The 20,028-nt window shown below is 39.3% G+C and overlaps 1 protein-coding gene across 7 annotated transcripts in view; it reads right to left on the bottom strand.

Annotated features, from left to right (window-relative positions):
* Positions 1-20,028, bottom strand: part of NRG3 (neuregulin 3) — a 1,004,034-nt gene that overhangs the window by 14,980 nt on the left and 969,026 nt on the right. For all 7 annotated transcript variants that reach the window (XM_084795997.1, XM_084795995.1, XM_084796000.1 and 4 more), the window contains exons 6-7: positions 15,489-15,615; positions 567-694 (exon numbers count right to left, since the gene is read on the bottom strand). In XM_084795997.1, coding sequence (XP_084652123.1) covers positions 567-694; positions 15,489-15,615 — 255 coding nt within the window. The remainder of the gene's footprint in view (positions 1-566; positions 695-15,488; positions 15,616-20,028) is intronic.

Raw genomic sequence — 20,028 nt, 5'->3', positions numbered from 1 at the left:
GGAGAGGGAGAGGGAGAGGGAGAGGGAGAGGGAGAGGGAGGGAGAGGGAGAGGGAGAGGGAGAGGGAGAGGGAGAGGGAGAGGGAGAGGGAGAGGACACTCCTCGGATAACAGAATATCTTACATGTCCATAGAATACTCCCCAGGATTTGCCCCTGGAACTTTAGTGAGAAGTATTTGGAACATTTGGTGCATGTCACATAGCTGCCTAGAGGAGAATTAGATGTTAGCTTTGCAACCAGTGATCAGGCATGCTAGGGGAAAAATCCTCTTTTAATAGTTTTTCAGAGTACAACTGCTCATTCATGGGTCTGTGCCTGCAGCTCTGATGCAAGCTAATAGTTCCTTTATGTTATTGTAGGGACAGAGTGATGCTTCTGAGAGAAGCTGGAGTGTTAGTGTTTGGTTACTGGCTGTGGGCTGTCTGAACATCACTTCTATAGAGATCTGTATTTATAGATGCCGGAACAATCACCTCTACGGATTATGGGTCGGCCTGTCATTTCTGGGCACCTGTCTATTTCTAATATGAGTTCACCTACCCCAACCAAGATTTGTTAAGCATACCTGTGGTGCTTGCCAAGCTGGCTTCCTCTGTCAGGAGAAGAGACCTCTGGAAATGACTGGGCACCCGCAAAACTTGACTCCATTATTTTCTCCAGTGCAGTAGCAGGATGCCGGTCTGCCTTTGAATACTGTAGGAAATCACATGCAGAGTTGTGAGCCGTAAGCACATTATGAGAAGGGGGCTGACAACACAAGAGCTAGGGATCATTGGAAAGTCCCAGAAGAATGTTAAGAAAGTTAAAGATGACTGTATGTCTCTCCTCCCCTTTCCTTTTCTCTCCTCTCCCTTCCCCCCCTCATAAATAGGTATTAAGAAAGAAGAGCACTTACATTCTAATTGAATAAGCCACTTCTAATTAATTGGTAGCAGTTATTTAAAGTCGTGTTTATATAAATTCTAGGAATAACATGGGAGCAAAGAACTAGAAAAAATATTATGATCGCAGGAAGAAAAATCCAAAAGTATAGCTTGGGATGACATAGAAATATTCTAGAAATCTGTTTTAGATGACATGCAAAAGTAAAGGGCGTATAATTTCAAATTAGCTGAAAGTGAGAGATAAAAAGACTGGAAAAGATTTAAGAAACAAGGAGGAATTCATTCTATTTATTTTGGTGCTGAGGATTGATCCTGGGTCCTTGCTCATGTTTTACTACTGCACTGTATCCCTCAGTCATAGAACAAGACATAAGAACAAACTGTCACTCTGGTTGCTCAAAGTAAGGAGTTATGAATTCTGATTAATCTTTGATACTGGTGAATACATATGTGCTGTGACCAGGATATAAGAAGCATAGAAACCAGAAAAGAGAAAAAAATGAAAGAAAATATTATTAAGTCAAAGGAAACCATAAACAGCTGTGTAACAAGAAAGAGTGATACATTAAGTAGGAAAAGAGCCATGATGAATGTGAAACCCTCAATGATGAGGACCGAGTTGCTAGATATAAACATTAAAAGACAAATTCACACACCAACAATAACATCAGCCATCTGACTTATGAAGGAGCGTATTTATAATCAGTGGAGGAAAGATCACGATGTAGGTGTGGTGTGGTACTCGAAAGTCAAGGCAGGGGCCTGGTGAGTTTGAGGCTATCGTAAGCTGCAGAGTAAGATAGACTCTCAAGAACAAAACAAGCAATAAAGTAAAGATCATGCAAGATGGATAAAGACATTACGTGAAAATTATAGGGGGAAATGTATAACAGTAATAATATCAAGTAAAATACAATTTTCTACTTCTATACAAAATTACTTTTAAAGATGGATGTTTCATATAAAGGAAAAACAACTCAACAAGTAATAAATATTTATAAATTTTCAACTTAAAAACAGCTTCAAAAGTACACAGTGCAGCTAATAGCACAGCATAAAACCCTGGAGGAACTCAGGCATGTTGACAGCTTTTATTATAGGATAAACAAATACGTGAAGCATTGAGTCTGAAGGAAAAGCATAAGATTCAGCAAGAGGTAGTGAGACAGCAGCTATTCATGAAAAAAGAGTAAATTTATTTCTAGTTTTGTTTAAGAAATAACAACCTGCTTAAGTGATTACAGGTAAACAAAATCATAAAATATTAGAGAAGTGAACTGGGTTTTTTAAAAAAACTTTCTTAATGAACTACAAAATAATAAAAGATTTGGTAAACTTGATTATGATAGAATATTAAACATAATAAACAGATTTTGTAAATTAAGAGATTCTACATAGCACAGCAATGAGTACAATTATGTATAATGTTAAAAATAGAAGATCAGTGTACCTTTCAGAACTGGATGAATGAACTCTCTGGATGAGTGTGTGTGTGTGTGTGTGTGTGTGTGTGTGTGTGTGTGTTAGTAATTTGTCCATAACCTTAAGTGACATGCTTTCCATTTGGACACAACATCCAGAAATTAAAACAGGAGAATGTTTTTATTTAATAAGTGCAACCAACTCCCTCAAGATGAAAAATTATTTTTAAGAAAGATGGGCCTAAATATAAACTTGGAAAAATATTTTCTAGCCCACCTAGAAATGAAGAATATTGAAAAACTATCCAGAACCCAAATGAAAAAATATGGGAGGTAGAATGTGCTTGTTCCCTGAACTTGCAATCAGTTTGTGATCCATTTAGAATCCAAATTAAGAGGTTTATTTCAGAGAGACTTCTTGAGGCCAGAAACATCTAAATGTTCTTGAGGAATCTTAGTGTTCTAGATAAATTATTGTATGTCAGCAGCTCACTTCGTTTTATAAAACCAACATATTTCCAAGAGAAGCCTTTTGAGACATTAGTTCAGTCTGCTTGAATCCTGAAATGGAGGCTCTGTCCATAGTCCTGGTTGAAAGGCACCTATTACCTTGTTTTGCTTATGGCTAGTATTTATAATACATGCTTTGTAAATCTTTTTAAGTGTTCAGGGCATCCTTATATTACACTTGTTTTCATTCTTCATGCCATTTGGTTCGTTAAGTACAAATTTCTTCCCAAAATGTTATTTTTAGAATGGGCTTCTCTCTTAGTATTTTGTATTTAGCTTGCAGTGCCAGCACTGCTCTGGTGAGATGGGACGTGGAGACAAAAGCATCGCTGAAAATCCATGGGCTGGCTAGTCTTGTGTACACAGAAGAAAAAAATCAAAAAAGAGACTCGGTTTTAAAATAAAATGAAAGGCAGGAACCAATACCTAAAGCTGTTCTCCAGTCTCCACACATATTCCACGGCATACACAGACATACAACTACCTACTCCATACATCACACACAGAATTAGAACAAAGTTGCCTATTCAGCTTGGGTATAGTGGCACGTACCTTTAATCCCAACATGCAGAAGACAAAGGCAAGAGGATCTCTGAATCTGAGGCCAGCATGGCCTACACACTGAGTGACCCAGTCTCAGAAAGAAATGATCTATACATTTGTACACTTACTTTTCAACCTGCTACGTCTGTTCTATTTAGCAAAATCTGTAAGTTATACACCAAGACAAGAAGAAAATAATAGATTTGTTTAGAGAGAAAAAGTAACAAAACTCATGTCATATGTTTAAATGGTTACCAAAAAAAAAAAAAAAAAATGCGGAAAGACACGGCTGTGAATTTACTGGATGCAGAAGACACATGTCACGGTAGATGGTGTACTGGATAGTTTTATGTCACGTTGATATGAGCCAGAGTTATCTGGTAAGAAGGAGCCTAATTTAAGAAAAATTTCACAAAAGATTGGTTTGTTGGGCAAACCTGTGGTATGTTTCCTTCACTGATGATTGATGTATGAGGGCCAGCTCGCTGTGGCCAGTGCCATGCCTGGCCTGGTGTTCTTGAGTTGTTAAAAAAAGAAGGCTGAGAAAGCCATCAGGAGCAAGCCAGTAAGCAGTGTTTCCTTCATGGCGTCTGCATCAGTACTTGCCGGTAGGTTCCTGTGTGGTTTGAGTTCCTGTCCTGACTGCCTTTGAAAATGAATTATATTATGGACATGTAAGGAACAGAGACCTCTTTTTCCCCACAAGCTGCTTTTGATCATGATGTTTTATCACATCAATATAAACCCTAATGAGGACATTAGTAATTAATATTGGGGTTTTAAAAAAATCTGTATTTGTCTAGTCCTGACTGTCAAGGAAACGTGGATTTCTTAGTCATGATTTGACTGCTGTAAAGAAACACCACGTCCCCAGGAAACTCTCATGAAAAAAACATTTAACTTGAGGTATGATTAAAATTTCAGAGGTTCAGCCTATTATTATCAGAACAAGGAGCATGGAGGCATGCAGGTAGGTGCTGGAGCAGCAGTTGCAGTAGAGAGGGCTACATCCTGATCCATGGGGGGGGGGGAGGGAGAGAGAGAGAGAGAGAGAGAGAGAGAGAGAGAGAGAGAGAGAGAAACCAGGGGCTTGCGTGGGCTTTTGAAATGTCAAAGTCCATCCCCAGTGACACACTTCTTTCAACAGAGGTATATCTATTCCAACAAAGTCACACCCCCAATCCTTCTAATCCTTTCAACCTTTCAACAAGTGCAACTCCCTGGTTTGTAAGCACTCAAAAGTACAAGTTAATGGTGCTATTCTTACTCAAACCACCACAAGGGGCTACCTGGCAAACTGCTATTAATAATCACTATACTGCCTTATGATTTATTAATATTGAATGAATTCTGACATTGCAAAAAGATACATGCATGTTTGACTCTATCTCTATCACAACTTATCAACAAAAAAAATGAAAGAGAGACCATGCTCACTGCACTTGTGAGCATGGGGAAAATACACAGGACCCTGTGAGCAATTTACTGTCTCCAAACTTCATAACAGCAAAAGTAACCAACTTCTTCAAAGATAAAGACTATCAAAATTGACAAAAGAAAACATGTAACAATAAAAGTCTTAGAATTGCTAAAATAGAGAGCTATACTAATATCACTAATGACATGTAAGTGTAAGGGGAGGGGGGTCTCATGAAGCAATGTTGACTCTGATAAGCAAATCAGATCTGTCTGACGAGTATGTCAATGTGCACTTTGGGCAGGTAACGTTGGGGAAGGAACACAGTCCTATGCAACTATGGAAATAAGGGGTCCTAAAAGTTAAGGAAAGACTTGTTTAGATGTCAAGCATACAACACAGGTATAGTGTTAACTTATCCTACTGATGTGCGTTCTGTGAAAGAGAAATTACGTCCTTGGATGAGGGGGTAGTGGAGCCAGGTTTTTTCCTAGTGCAGTGGAGGGGGGCTGGATGAAAGGCAGTGATTGATGGGTACTAAGGGACACATCAGTGAGAACTGCTAGTTAGCCAAATTTAGGTTCAGATAGTTACATTAAAAAAATTATAGTTGTGTGTTGGTCTGTGATCTGTTTGCCAAGAGGGCTTATAAGCAAACGATTTCATTGCCAACAAATACTCATAGCTCACAGAACTTGTTTTGAACAGCATCTGCCATGAAATGAATGCTATTGGGAAAAAAGCCTGATTCATGATTGAGCCGGATTATCTATATAATAAACCTGAAATATCCTGTAGTGTTCAACACAAATACTTCAAAAGCTGATGAGTTGATATTTACTATCCAAATGATAGGGGCAACTGAAATATTAGTGAAGAAAGCCGGAACAACCCAATCACAGAATAAACTTGTATTAATATAGGCACTTAAAAACTGTATTTGGTATAAACCATGGAACAACAACAACAAATCCCACAATCTCACTGGAGCTTACAAGGTAAATGAAGTCAAGATAAAAATCCTGGCATCTTGGCCTTCATTATGTGCCTGTGTCCTTTATTTTGTGGTAACCTGTTTATCTCTTATCATGTTAATTACTCAAGGAATGTTTGTCTAACCTACTTCACCTTCCTTGAAGGGTAAAGGCACATGGATAAATCACTGTCTTAACCCTGCATTCTGCTTACAAACAGCAGAAACCATGGATCAGACTCTTCTCCTGCACATGAGAGTCCTTGTCCATGAGGGCAGGGCTGTCCCCTGGACGAGAAACAATCCCCTCAAGCATTGGCAGACATGACCGCATACAGCAATAAGACTTCTCTGGACCACCTCACAGAACCAGAATTTACACAACAACCCTAAAGACTACACCAGAACCAGGCCCACGTAACTTCGCTTTTGCCCTATTTGTCTCTCAAATTTAGCCTTAACGCATGTTTCCACCTCCACTGCAGATGTGGGGTAACTGACTGCATTCATTCATTCATTTTATTTTGTCAATGTAATTGCATTACATAAGTTACCTTTCTTTACTTTTTCTTATCGCCCATCTCCTTAATTAGCATATTAAATAAGGACGGTGGCCCAGCTGAGCTTATTCTGGCTTCCCTAAGAGTATATGGTTATATTTAACTCTTTGCATTGTAAATCCAGGTACAAAAGAGGTTGCTACAAGTTGGTATAGAGATTATAGAATAAATAAGTGAGTGAGTGAGTGAGTGAGTGAGTGAGTGAGTGAGTGAGTGAGAAGAAATCATCCCCTGCCCAGAATATCCAAATGACACAGGAAGATTTTTTTATAATAAGGAAGAAATATATCCTTATACGTGATATATATATGACCACTTCTTTCCAAAGAGTACTCAGTGCAGAGGAATGGAAGAAAAAAGTATCTGAGTAGTAAGAGAACTTAAAAAAATACAGGCTCCGAAACAGAGCAGTGTAACACTGATACTGACTCATTACACACTCAGTGTTCATACCTGCTATGGTGGGAATAGTGCTTCTTCTGCATGGCAACAAGTCTAGCATCACCACAAGTAAAACTTCAAACAAATTTCAGCAAAGGAGTATAACTGACTAGTTATACTCAGAACTTCCCAGATCAGCAGAGTCATCCAAAACTTACAAACTGAGAAGTATAAGGGGATGCTAAGTATGTATAATAGCTATATTAGCAGGGCCATTCCTGGGTGAAGACACAAAATAATAACAAACAAACAAACAAACAAATCAATCAATCAATAAATGGTGAGGTAAAAATTTCATTTCAATCAGTATTGGGATTCAGAAATAACACATAATTAATTATTAACACACATTTATTCATTATCGTGTATTAATTATTAACACACAATGAATTATTAATAATTTATCAGTTTTGATTTTTAAGGTTTTTGTAATTTGTGGCATTCCAGTGTACACTTCTAATTTATTATTTTCTATTATGAAAAAGTACAGAATATATGAAAATTTCTATTAGCAGTATCTTCTTAACTTTTCTGTGGGTAAAAACATATCCTTGAGAGTATACATAAAATGAAAAAAAGAACAAAAGACACCCATGAATACATACAAAGAATCAAAAGACTAAAGACAGAATCAGTATCTTCTTAGTTTTCTATGTATCTAAGCTGAGAGCTCTTAAAATGTGTACCAGCATCTGCCAAACAGTTCATCTGTACCAAGCCTTCCTCCTGTGGGTCAGCTTAACTGCTGAGGATGAGCGCCTTTAGGGATTTGGGGTCTATAATAAAAAATTTAGTTTTTTCTAATGCTCTTGGGAGAATCTCAGGCCTGCATGTTGGGTGGCTTTACCTATCAGATCTAATCTCAGTGAGGTTTGACTGTTTTGGTCAAAAGCCTGTCTGGACTTTCCTGTTAACACTCTCTAGATTGTCACAAAGTTTGGCGTAGGCTACACATACTTTCTTTGACTCAAAATCCTGATGATCTAGTGTTTATGTTGCATTATGAACTCACTTTGCAGAAGAATGTCATTTATTAGTGAATGAATAGATTCACTGGTCTACAGCCTAAACCTGAATGACTTACTGTTCACCACATTGTAGTTTCTTGGGGGAAGCCCTCATCCTAATTACTCTCCTGTGTGGAAGTGCTCCCTGTGGCCATGGAGGCCTTCCACAGCAATCTGCCCCCTTGCTGCCTTGCTCCTAACAAACTGCTGGTGGTGTATTGGAATCAATAGGCCTGTCAAATTAAGCAGGCTGGTGTAGGCAGTAGAGCAATGACATTGTTTTTCCCAGGCCTGGTACATGCACACAGTAGGAGTTAGAAGGTTCAATGAAAGCAATGTTGACATAGCAGATAATCACCTGATTTGGAACCCCAGGCTATAAAAGCTGTAGGGAGAATGTTTGAAAAACAGTTTTAAATGCATATCTTTCTACCCCATTCCTGGCTCATCTATGAATATGTCAAAAGTTTTCTATTACCAATATAACACAGGAGCCAAGAGATGGAAAACTGAAAGTTTATGCCATATTTTCAAGAGTGATTTTTTTCATACTCCTATAGAACGATTTATTGTTTCTTTTCTTTAACACACAACCCTGTACCCTTTTTATAGGAAAAAACCATCTTAGAGTAGAAGTTGAATAAAGAATCCTAACAGTGAGAGAACTGAGAAGTAAACATCAGGGCGTTCAAATGACAGTGCCAAAATCATCAGGCAAATGATTTTTTTTTAAATACAAGTAATTAAAATCAACTTGCCCGTTGTTGCTTTGAGAATTTTGGTGCTCATGTAGTTTAATAGTAAGACTCTAACAACTTCCGACAGATCTCTAAAGCAAAATGTTTTAACTACAGCCTTTTTCAGGCACAAGGGACAACCTGCTCCCCTTCCATCTCCCTCCTCTGTCAGGTGCATCCTTCCTCTAGGGTGCTGAATAGAGGCTACAGCTTCATCTTTTAGACAGCTGTTTTCTTCTAAGCACTAATGCCCCAGCCTGCTAGAGGCACTCCCAACATGCCCCCTCCATTGGCAGTAGGAACCAGCCCACTTTAGATCCCAGATCCAAGGAGTGAGTAGTTATCGCTTCTAGCAATAAGTGAATGCCCTGAGTGCAGGGACATTTTACTCATAATGGGCATTTTGAAGGACAACTCATCATGTGCCGGCTGCTTACCCATCAACACCTGATATTTATTAATTGCTTAATATGTATGTTAATGTAAAGATGAATACATGAATCAATAAAGTAGTGTTTGATATGTTGAACAAGAACCAGATTTAAAGAAGAACTACTAAAAAGAAATACATGTTTAAAAGATATGACCTTGGCTTAAACCTACAAAAATGCCATGGCTTCAACTTATTCTTATCACTCAAATCAAATATTGCTACCAAGGAGCAGGCTTCAGATGTCTCTAAGAAATTATTCATATATATATATATATATAATTTTAAGTAGTTATATTACAGACTAAGATATATAGAGAAACATAATTTATTTTAAGTAGTCATTTTGTAGGATGAGATATATGTACATATTGTCAGAGAAATAAGATCCTACACAGAAAGGCAGTGAGCATGGCGGAAATACACATAACCCCACTGTGCTATGCAGAGGTTGAAAGCAGCTCAGCAAAAGTCAGGGTAATATACAGGTCACACATTAACCCAGTCTCTCTCCTGTACCCTAAGAGGAATGATTCCTGCCACCTACCCTTCACCTCACTTCTCTATCCCTGTAATGTCACACAACCTAAGATTGTTCCCTCGTGATGCACCTTCCCTTCCCCTTGGACATCATTAAATATAGACACCTTGCTTCACTTGGTGCAACTAAAGCTTCCAATTTTAGACTCTGGCCATACTACCCAGCTGCTACATTAATAACTCTTGACTAAAAGATGATTCCACTCAAACCTGTTTATCTCCACACCCCTCTGCTCCCTATCCTAACCTAGTATATACCTGTTTCTACTATTGGCCCATGAACATTGAGGTCACCAACCATTGGTATTGCCATGTTTCCAAAAAATATTAAATGAAGGTTTTCTAATAAATATGCTCCTAATAATTACTAACTTTATGCTCACTGTTAAATTCTTTATCATTGCCTTTTTAGCAATGTTTATTATCTTTTAATTGTCACGGTAGCATTAGAGGGCCATTAAAGGAAACATTTTCTTCTGATCCAGAGAATGGAATCTCTGCCTGGGTAGAGACCTAACATTCCATTGGTCAGGTCAATCATCTGGCTAGGAAGCACCCTTCATGAAGGCACTGCTTCCTTAAGCCATGCTAAAGAGATAACAGAATAATTATCCCTTGAACAGAATAGTGCACTTTTCCTTCCATGTTCCCCTCCCCTAGCTCAGCCACTCAACAGAGCCGAGCCATGCTTACTCAGGAAACTATAACCTTTTCTTGTTTTGGTTCCAACTCTGTTCTAAGCAAGCTTTTTTCTAATATTTCTCCAATAGTCCACTCCTTCCATAGGCTGCCTGTGCCATCATATGGCTGAGCTCCACGTGTGCCTGATTCAAAAAAGCATGCCTTTCTCTTTTTCTGTTCTATCTCTCTGTCCTCTAGGCAGCTGATGAGATTTACAGCTGGCCTGCTTCCTAGTTTTTCTTTCAAACCCTAATAAAATTATACTCAAGTTACCTTTTGGATCTTTACTTAAGTTCTCTTACTAATTAGACAAAGGCCCCCAAGAGAGGACCCTAACTTCCCCATAATTCTCATCATATGACACACTCTTCCATAAACCTGTCTTTAAGGTGGCTACATCATTTTCTTACCTTTCTTTGTGGTTATGGGTAGCTTTCTTGGTTTTATGTGAGAACAGATCTACTCCACTGTTTCACACTGTTGTCTTCATGGCTCTGGGGGTCATGACACTACCCTCAGCTTCTTTTCAACTAGCACACAACTAACAAGAACATCTCATATTTAAGTCACAAATAGTTTACCTATAAATGGAGGTAAAGGATGGCTGTTTCTAAGTCATTGTAGGTATAATCTATTTTCATCTATAGCCAGAGCTCAGTGTGTCTGGAAAGTGACTTCAGGTGGCTCTTTCTTCTTTTGTCAAGTGAGTATAGAGTGAAATATTTTCTGTGAATACTTAATGAACAAAAGGGATGCCAGACACAGATAATTCATTTCTTAAACATTGCAACTTGCAAAGAATACTTGAGTAGTTAGCATGAGTTTCAAGATAAAGCAAAGAGCTGTCCAATATCTTAACCAAGCAGGTGGACTCAAGTACCCTGGCACTATTTTGGGTATAGAGATAAAAGACCAAATGCTCACAGGAGAAAGCTAGTAATGGAGGTAGGTGCATGTTCATGGATCCCCAATAACCAGTTATATTTGCAACCAGAGAATAGATTTTAGCAATCTGCAGTGACCCTGAAATTTTGGGAAAGAGAATTTTTCATTATGGGAGGTGCTCGTGTCTTCAGATGCCCCAGTCTATGCCTACTGTATTCAGGTGCCACTATTCTTCCAAGTCTTAATAGCCAAAGTGTTTCCATATTTTTCTTAATAAGGAAGAAAGACAAACCACCCTCTGCTGAGAGCCCACTGCCTTATAAAGACACATGCTTTGAGAAAATGACTTTCCCAAGTTCCCAACCCATGTAAATCTTGTGTATGTGATGTCACAGGCAGGAGTCTCACAGCCTTACAAGTCAGTGTGCTGCCACCCTCGTTGCAGCCTCTCCCTATGTGAAGTTGTTGCTACAAAGAGATGGGAGGCCACCTGATGAAGCTGTGCAGCCTTACAGTTCTCTGAGTTCTTACAATGAATCAAAGTTCACTTCTCTTGAAATCAGTGGCTGTTGGCTGCAGGCATACAGTGCGGCTTACTTAAAAAGGTTGATGCTTAGGCTATGAGATGTCTTTCTTCTAGGAATATTTGAAAATGAACCCAAGGCACCATTTTTGGTCTAGAAGAACCAAAGAATCTCTCTTCAAAGCCTCCCATACTACATATAGTTACCTTAATAATTCTCCTAACACATTTCTTACCCCAAAGAGAAACTCCTCTCTTATCTCTCTGTCTCATCTACCCATCCTAATGATACTCCTCTCTGGGCTGTAAAAGGGAGCTAGCTTCACTTCATATATAAGACCTTGTTTAATGTGTTTTAAATGTAATTTTTCTTCCAAATCCCCTCCTCTCTCAAGGATCCATCATAGTCCATAGTCTGAAAACTTTTTTTCCTAATATAGATTTCTCCAGAACAATTAAGTTCTTTTCCTGAGTATAATCTGCTTTTATAAAATTCTTATATTTAATAATGTGCCATTGGCATAGGTATTTTCTCATAGTTCTTGCCAGAAGAAAAATGTATGCAATAAAATGACAAAATATTATATATATATATGTATATATATATTTCATAAAATGCCATTTGCTCATTTATTTCAGAGCACTCCATCTAGGAAGACTGCTTAGTTATCATTTAGTGACTTTTCCAAGTTCTGATCCCATGTCATTTTTCTGTATGTGACATCATAGGTGTCAAGCAGCCTTATAGGTTAGTGCACTCCCACTCTCCTAGCAGTCTCTCAAATCTCATATAGAATAGACACCAGAAACAGTTGAAGAGAAGGAACAGGACAGGAGCCTAATATAGAGGTCCTCTGAAAGACTCTACCCAGCAGGGGATCCAAGCAGATGCTGGGACTCACAGCTAAACTTCAGGGTGGAGCTCAGGGAGTCTTATAGAACAGTTGGGGCTTAAATGGAACCTGGAGGGGACAGAAGCTCCACAAAGAGACCAATAGAGCCAACAAATCTGTGGGGGTGGGGTGGGATGCTACAGAGACTGATGAACCAATCAAGGACCATGCATGGTGAAGACATAGACCCTCTTCTTAGATGTAGTAGATAGGTAGCACAGTTTCTTTGTGGGTCCAGGCTACAGAGGAAGAGGATACAAGCAGTCCAGATGAGATTTGATAGCCTGAGGTCACATGATAGGAGAGGAAGGCTCCCCCTTTCTGAGGACTACTGGAAGGGGGGATGAAGGAATGAGGGTGGGATCAGGAGACGACAAGGGAGGGGACTACATTCAGGATGTAAAATAAACAAATTAAAATTTAAAAGTTTAAACAAACTTTAAAAATAGATTTATGATACATTTTTAAACAAACTTTTCTCTTGTTCATCTGTCTCCTATTTAGAACCTATTAGAGAGAAGGTATTAATGAAACAAATATTTTTCAATTCATGTCCTTCTGTTGTGCAAACAATCATAGTAATAAAAAATGTGCCACCCATACACCACCTCAAACACAGAGAAAATAATACAGTAGGTTCTTTTTGCCCTGCACCAACACAAAAATTTCCATATCTAGTAGGCTACAGAAGAAAGGGGGAAGAGGTGGATGTGGGGCAGAGACCTTAAAATCATATGTGCCAAAGGTCATTCAAATGTTAGGAACACTATAGGTAATTCATTTCTTCATTGTAGTTTGAATCATAATATTCCATCCAGGGGAATAGGAAAAAGAAAGCATGAATAAAATTTTCCCTTTAATATTTCCTATAGTAATACTAGAGAGAAAACTGAGTAATTACTACAGTGGTTGGATGGAGAAACTAAGGTCGCATTGCGGACAACCACACAGTTATCCCAGATGAGTTTGTGACAATCTTATCAAAAACAGTCCTTCTTCCAGACCTGACTTTGTTCCATTACCTCTAGCCTCTAGTTGCAGAAACTGCAGCCTCTCACCATTGGTGCTGTTCTCTATCTGTTCACTCCACCGTAGAAGAGTTGAACAAATACTAACTTAATTTCCAGTAATTCAGTTCCATTTTCTGCCAGTGACACTTGCCCCTTAACATACCTGCCTGGGATCAGAATAGAACTCCGGAAACTTGAAAGGGCTTTCAGGCTTGTTCTTGCTTATACCTCCTGACAGGTCCTTGGTTTCCCTTCCCAGTGCATTTTCTTGAAAGGGCTCATGATAACAAATATGGATCTTCTGTGCTAATGAGTGTATTCCATGAGGACCTGGAGGCCTTTTTTTTTTTTAATGCATTCATCAGAAAGGGTAGAGGCTCAGTCTCCCAGCCCGGTGGGAAGGTAGATTTCTGACCCCAATCTTGGCCAGCCAGCAGACACAGCAGCCTGATTGCATTTACACTGTCCAACCCTTTGTACTCTTACTTCCCTGTCTCTGATTAAGCCCTTGCTCTGCCCTGGTTTACTACTCTCATCTTTTCACAAGGTCTGGCCATTGGTGAACCTATTGAAGTTAAGTACAGTTCAGGATGGACACCTTTTCCTATTACCTGTTACATTGCTCAGAGCAAGCCATCCCTGCTGCTTCCACAGGTGTCTGGCTTTGTTTATCTTTCATAGGGCCAGTTGCTAAGGAACTGAAACCCTCATCATGGTGGTTGTTGAAGTTGCTGGGATTACACTCATTAGGAATCATTAGCAAAGGCATTCTGTTTCTCAAAAGAACAATCCTGCACATTGCCATGAATAAAAGTTTCAGGAAACTTTGCTGGGAAGCAATTCAGATTTATGAATTTCACATTAAATCAGCTAAGTACATCTGTTACACTCATCATAATGGCAACTTTTGGGTAATGATTTCTTAGAATCACAAATGATGTGCAAATTCTCAGCAATTTAAGCATTTGGAAGGGCATGCATGCGTCCTGGGTGATTGCCTATTATCCTCAAACACCCGGGTTTTACCATGGCCTTTGTTCTTTCATTTCATGCCTCAGAATCTGGAAGCACAATCTCATGTGGGGGCAAAGAATTAACCCTACAAGGCATATCTCGGCATGTATTAGATAGCGTCCCATTTTCTCTAAATCACTATTTTGCAATGTATCTCAGAAACAGCTAAAAGTACTTCCCAAAGAATGAAGCAGGCAGAGTGTGTCTTTGGCTTCCAGATTTATGATCCACATGAGTATAAGTCCTGGTATTAGAAGAAATGACTTTGTGATTACATTTCTCAATTCTCCTTTAAGTCTAACTTTTCTTGTTCTTTTACAATCTGAGTGGGGCGTGAATCAGCCTCCAGAAGTTATGACATTGTATCCCTGCCATTTATACGGTATAAAGTAAAGGCCCTAAGTGGTTTATGGAAAAAAAAAAACAAAACAAAACTCTTATTACTGTCCAAGAACAGTTGTTAACTACACACACGCGCGCGCGCGCGCGCGCGCACACACACACACACACACACACACACACACACACACACAACTGCAAGATGATTTAAGCAAAAATTGCTACAATGCTGAGCAACTATACAGCTCTGCTCACAGGTTTCCTATCACCTCTGTAATGGTTTTGGTAAAAATGGCTCCCATAGGCCCATAAAGAGGGGCATGATTGGGAAGTGGTGGCCTTGTTGGGGTACTAGTGTTGTTGTTGGAGGAAACGTGTCACTTGGGCAGGCTGTGAGGTCTCAGACATTCAAAGTCACACCTGGGGTGGCATCCACTTCTTGCTGATCCAGACATAGAACTCTCAGTACCATGTCTGCTGCACACTGCCGTGCTTCCCACCATGATGATAATGGATTAAACCTCTGAAACTCTAAGCCAGCTTCAATTAAACGCTTTTCATTATAATAGTTGCTTTGGTCATGGTGTCTCTTTAAAGCACTAAAACATTAACTAAGACACCCAGTGACCTAAAAATTCTGAGGTAGGCAACAAATGGAATGCGTAGACATTTAGCTTACACTTTGCAGTTGGACATGGCTCTTCATCAAGCTCTCCGACTTTGTCATTGTACTGGATGACTTGAGGCTGTAGTTTTTCCCATTCTGTGACTCTTTCAGCTGCTCTTGGATTTGCTTAGCTTGTTTCCTACGGAAATGAATATGTTGATAAATATTTGCATAAATATATTATTTTTTCAAAATCTTTTACAGTATCGATATTAGTTACAATATCCCTATTTGTTAAAGCTAGATATGAACTTAGCCACAGAGCCAGCCCTTAATCCCTTTCAACCATACCAAGAAATACTTCTGAATAGAGACAGTTTGACATTGCTCATTATCATAGAGGGGTTAACAGTCAATTGCACTATAAAGAGAGACATGAACAGAAGGTGTTGTTCTGGCCCTGTGTGCCATGGGTACAAGCAGTCCCTAACATAAAGTGTTCATGTACAACAGTTAGAGAGGAGGTTTTATACAGAAGGACTCAAAGGTAAAAATCTGAAACTAGGGCTTGGCTATCATATTGGAAAAGATATGCTAATATTTATATAGTTTCATATGTATAGCTTATGTATATATTAATGTGTATATTTAATTATTTTTTTTAGTCTGTTTGGAGAGCTTTACTTTTGTTACCAAGAGCCCAAATAATGAAATTGTTAACTTTTTTTTTTTTTGATAATGGTGCTGAAGGTCAAATCCTGAATCTCATGCAGGCTAGACAAACCCTCTCCCACTGAGCTGCATATCCGTTCTCTAACCAAGCTGACCATTAGTGAACGAGTGCTTACACAGCACTTTGTAAAGCATTGCTTTTAAAGTCCATTACGCTCATTGTTTTATTTATTTCCACAACACATCTTTGTGAGGAGGTAATAGACCATACCCATTTAATAGATGAGAATGCCAAGGCACCAAGAGATGAAGTCATCTGCTAAAGGACATTACGTTGGAAGGGTTTCAACCCACTCAGTCTCGCTATGTGCTTTACTCAGAGTCACTATTCAGAGCTGTCAAGCCACTTGCATAATTGTCTCTCAGCTTCTAATTGGGACAGGTGAGATTGCTCTAGGATTTTGAACTCCCCAGGAAGTTGTTCTTGCATGCATAGGTTTATACCATTCAGTATCTCTACCATACAGGTGGACCAAAACCACTGTGTGTTTAGTTTCCCTTTTCCAGGGTTTCACAGTAATTATCTGTCATCCCTAGACTCATCAGCATAACTGCAGGGTCATTCTCTAAAGTTTGCTTCTCCGGTTCTCAAGCAAGGAGAGACCCAATGGTAAAGTGCCTCTCATAAGGCACACTTCTCAGGCAAGCAGCACCCAGAGCGTGGGCCCTGCTGTGAAAGAGGCTGACACTTGAGACCTGAATCTGCCATCCACCAGTTTTACTTCATTTATAGTTAGTTATCTAAACTTCCCCGAGCCTATTTTCTTTTCTGTAAGTTGCATTCATAAAAGCTATCTCCAATGGATATCATAGCAGCTATAGGCAAAATGTTCCTCTCTTTTCCTTTCTGTTACCCAGCATGCTCAGTGCTGTGGAAAAAAAATACTACAGAACAAGGACACCATTGCTCTAATGATTTGATCACTTTCCCTTGGTGGTGAGGCCAGGTGGCACACAGCAGAAGGAGAAGCAGGCTATCCAGATGAGACCTGATATGTTGTGGCCATATTGGGGGGGGGTCCCCTTCTGTCTAGGGAGGTCTAGGGGAGGGTGTTAGGGCAGAAGAGGGAGAATGGGTGTGAATGGGAAGATACAAGGGAGAGGATAACTGTCAGTATGCAATCTGAATAAATTATAATAAATTAAAATTTAAAAAAGATAAAAGATTGTATTAATTGCCTCTCTCACACAACACCAGTACTTTCTAAAGGATTTAAAGGTAATGAGCATCTCTGAATTTAAACCCCAGTATGAAGTGGTTGGCAGCTTAAGTATTTCTTTTATCTCTTCAATTTTTTTTTGAGAGTAATTCTAGGTCTAACCCTCTCAATTGCTTTAATCTAGTTAAAATAGTCTCCTTACTTCTTAACAAATTCCTGGCTTGTTGATAGGAATGAATTTATCTCATAAACATTTATGGAGCAAAGAGCAGTCACAAACAGGAGATCGGGGAGTGGGTAGCCATGTGAACCATCACAAAGCAGTAAAAGGAGGTTTAGCACAAAGCAAACACTCAGTGCAAACACTGTCTTTTCTGTAATCTCATAATTCAGAGACTATACAAATAAGCTTGTAAAGAAATATTATTCACAAAATCATCTGAATGTATTTCTTGAATCCTTTTATAATTCCTCTTCTACACCTTTTTCATGCAAGTCCTGACTAAGTAATATTTCTGAATAAATGGCCTTACATTTGGCCCTTTGCTAGCCCACTCTTTCCTGGTCTTCATCTTTCATAAGTACAAAGATTATTTTCATGTCTTTGTTTGTCCTGTGGTTTCCCTTCTCTCCTTGGCAAAAGGGAATGAAGAAATGACCAATATCTGACTGCTTTCTTTTCCACCCTTGAGAGCAATCTCTGTGTACAAGGTCTGTACAAGCAGCCTGGAGTGCTACCAGCTCAATAAGATCAGGACCCTGATTGACCAGACTACTGAGTGGCAGGTACCTCTGGCCCAGTGCTTTAAAATGGTATATGTGTGTGTAGTGGAACTGTAGATGCCACAATGCAGTTGACACATGCCATTTCTAGTGTCACATGCTGAGTGTCTGAGGAAGCTGATCTTGGCAAAGGGTTGGCATTCAGGACTTTTACTGGGTGTGTGTGGTGTCACCATGTTTGAAAGTGAAGAAATTGGATTGTGGAATGGGGGAAACTAGAACGGAGTTCAGTGAGGATGTCAGCAAGCCTGACTAGGAATTCCAGATCTGGCTTATGCTGAACCCAGACCTTTGGTCCACTCTTCAGAGAGTCACACTAGTCTCCTACTGGAGGTGAGTTATCTCAGAGCAGGCTGCTTGAGATTTTTCAGCATCGTGTCCTGGCAACACGGGGATAAAGACCTCCACTGATGAAGAAGATAACAGCAGTGCATCACGACATCGATGAGAGCCAAGAATCCTTTACACAAACCACAGCCCACGAGAAGAACCAGGTTCTCTCAACAATGTATACATTCTACTGGCAATTCATATTCCCAGGTTTCCCACTATTTTCCCAGTTTTTGATAACTCATCTCTGATTCTGCCTATAAACATTTCCTCTGCTATCCGTGATTCGGATTTTAGAGTTGGGCCGTGTGATTGATTTTCAGTTAACTGAGGTTTGCCCAAGGCAACCTCATCCTTCTTTGCTGTGTAGGATAAAAGTAAGAAGACACTCCTTTAAGAACTCAATTCCCAACTAAAGCAAGTAAAGGCTTGAATAAATCACCATATTATCTGTAAATGGGGACCCGAGGCCTCATTGGGAATGATGAGAAATTCTTTGAGTCTATCTTTCGGCATTGCTAGAGGATTCGGCTCTCCCCACCAGAACATTCTCCGACTGTAAGATGTCTTTACGTCTGCTACCTCATGTTACTCACCTCAATTATTTGTTTCAACCATACGTCTATATTATATGTGAGGTTGCTTGTCAGAACATGTTCCATGAATTGAAATTATGTGAGGAGAACTCTAAGAGCTTGTGAAAAAAAAAAAAAAAGACTTGGAAAACAGTGTGGAACTTTTGTGACCTCTGTTCCTCCATAGCATGGGTTGCTCTGAAAATGTGTTGCCACATTCCTTCCAGGTGTAGTAAATAGAAGTAGGTTTACTTCAAATTACCCATCATCTGCTATAACTATTCAGATGATGCTTTCAAGAACTGGTTGTCCTTTCGACGATATACAGCCTACACTTATGTGATCTTTACTCATTTGAACTTGCTTAACCCTCAGAACACCCTTAGAATATAAATTGTTGGCTATTGCATGAGGGTCTAGTCCTCCTCATTTTTAGGCTCCACTCTCTGAGATTTGTGCTGCCAACTAGAGCAGTAACAGTTGGTGAGATACCATTGCGGACGGCATGTGGTGCCAAGTGTAACAAAGACAGGAAGAAAAGATTATAGCAGCAATATCTGAGTGGCTATGGGAAATAAAATATAAATGACTGCGAGCAGGGAACTTTTGGCTAAGACTCAGCTCTTTCTAGCCAGAGGTTATACCTTAGTACACAAAATGGATGCTCCAGTGAAGTCATTTGGAGAGCAATGAAACATGCCTCAAGATCCTGTTAGAACTGCAATTTCAAAAGCTGAGTTTATATATGCATACATATAATCCACATTTTATGCATAAAAATTAAGATCAAGCCCATTCTTCTATGTCTAATGTTAGGAAAAAGGACATAGGAATCCATGAATCCATAAAAGAAACAGCAGGTTTTACAACAGCAAACTTCAGTTTTGGTAGCAAAGTGTTAGCACATGATTTAGAATATTCACCTCAGACTCTGGAACACAAAGGCAATTCGCTTCAGACTTCTGATCAGTAATACGATTCAGTTGGAGAGGCCTTCGATTTTCATTATTTCTATTTTTTATAGAAACTCAT

The sequence above is a fragment of the Acomys minous genome, assembly GCF_964271855.1.
Source record: "Acomys minous genome assembly, chromosome: 9".
NCBI lineage: Eukaryota > Metazoa > Chordata > Mammalia > Rodentia > Muridae > Acomys > Acomys minous.
This window is presented reverse-complemented; position numbering and strand designations above follow the sequence as displayed.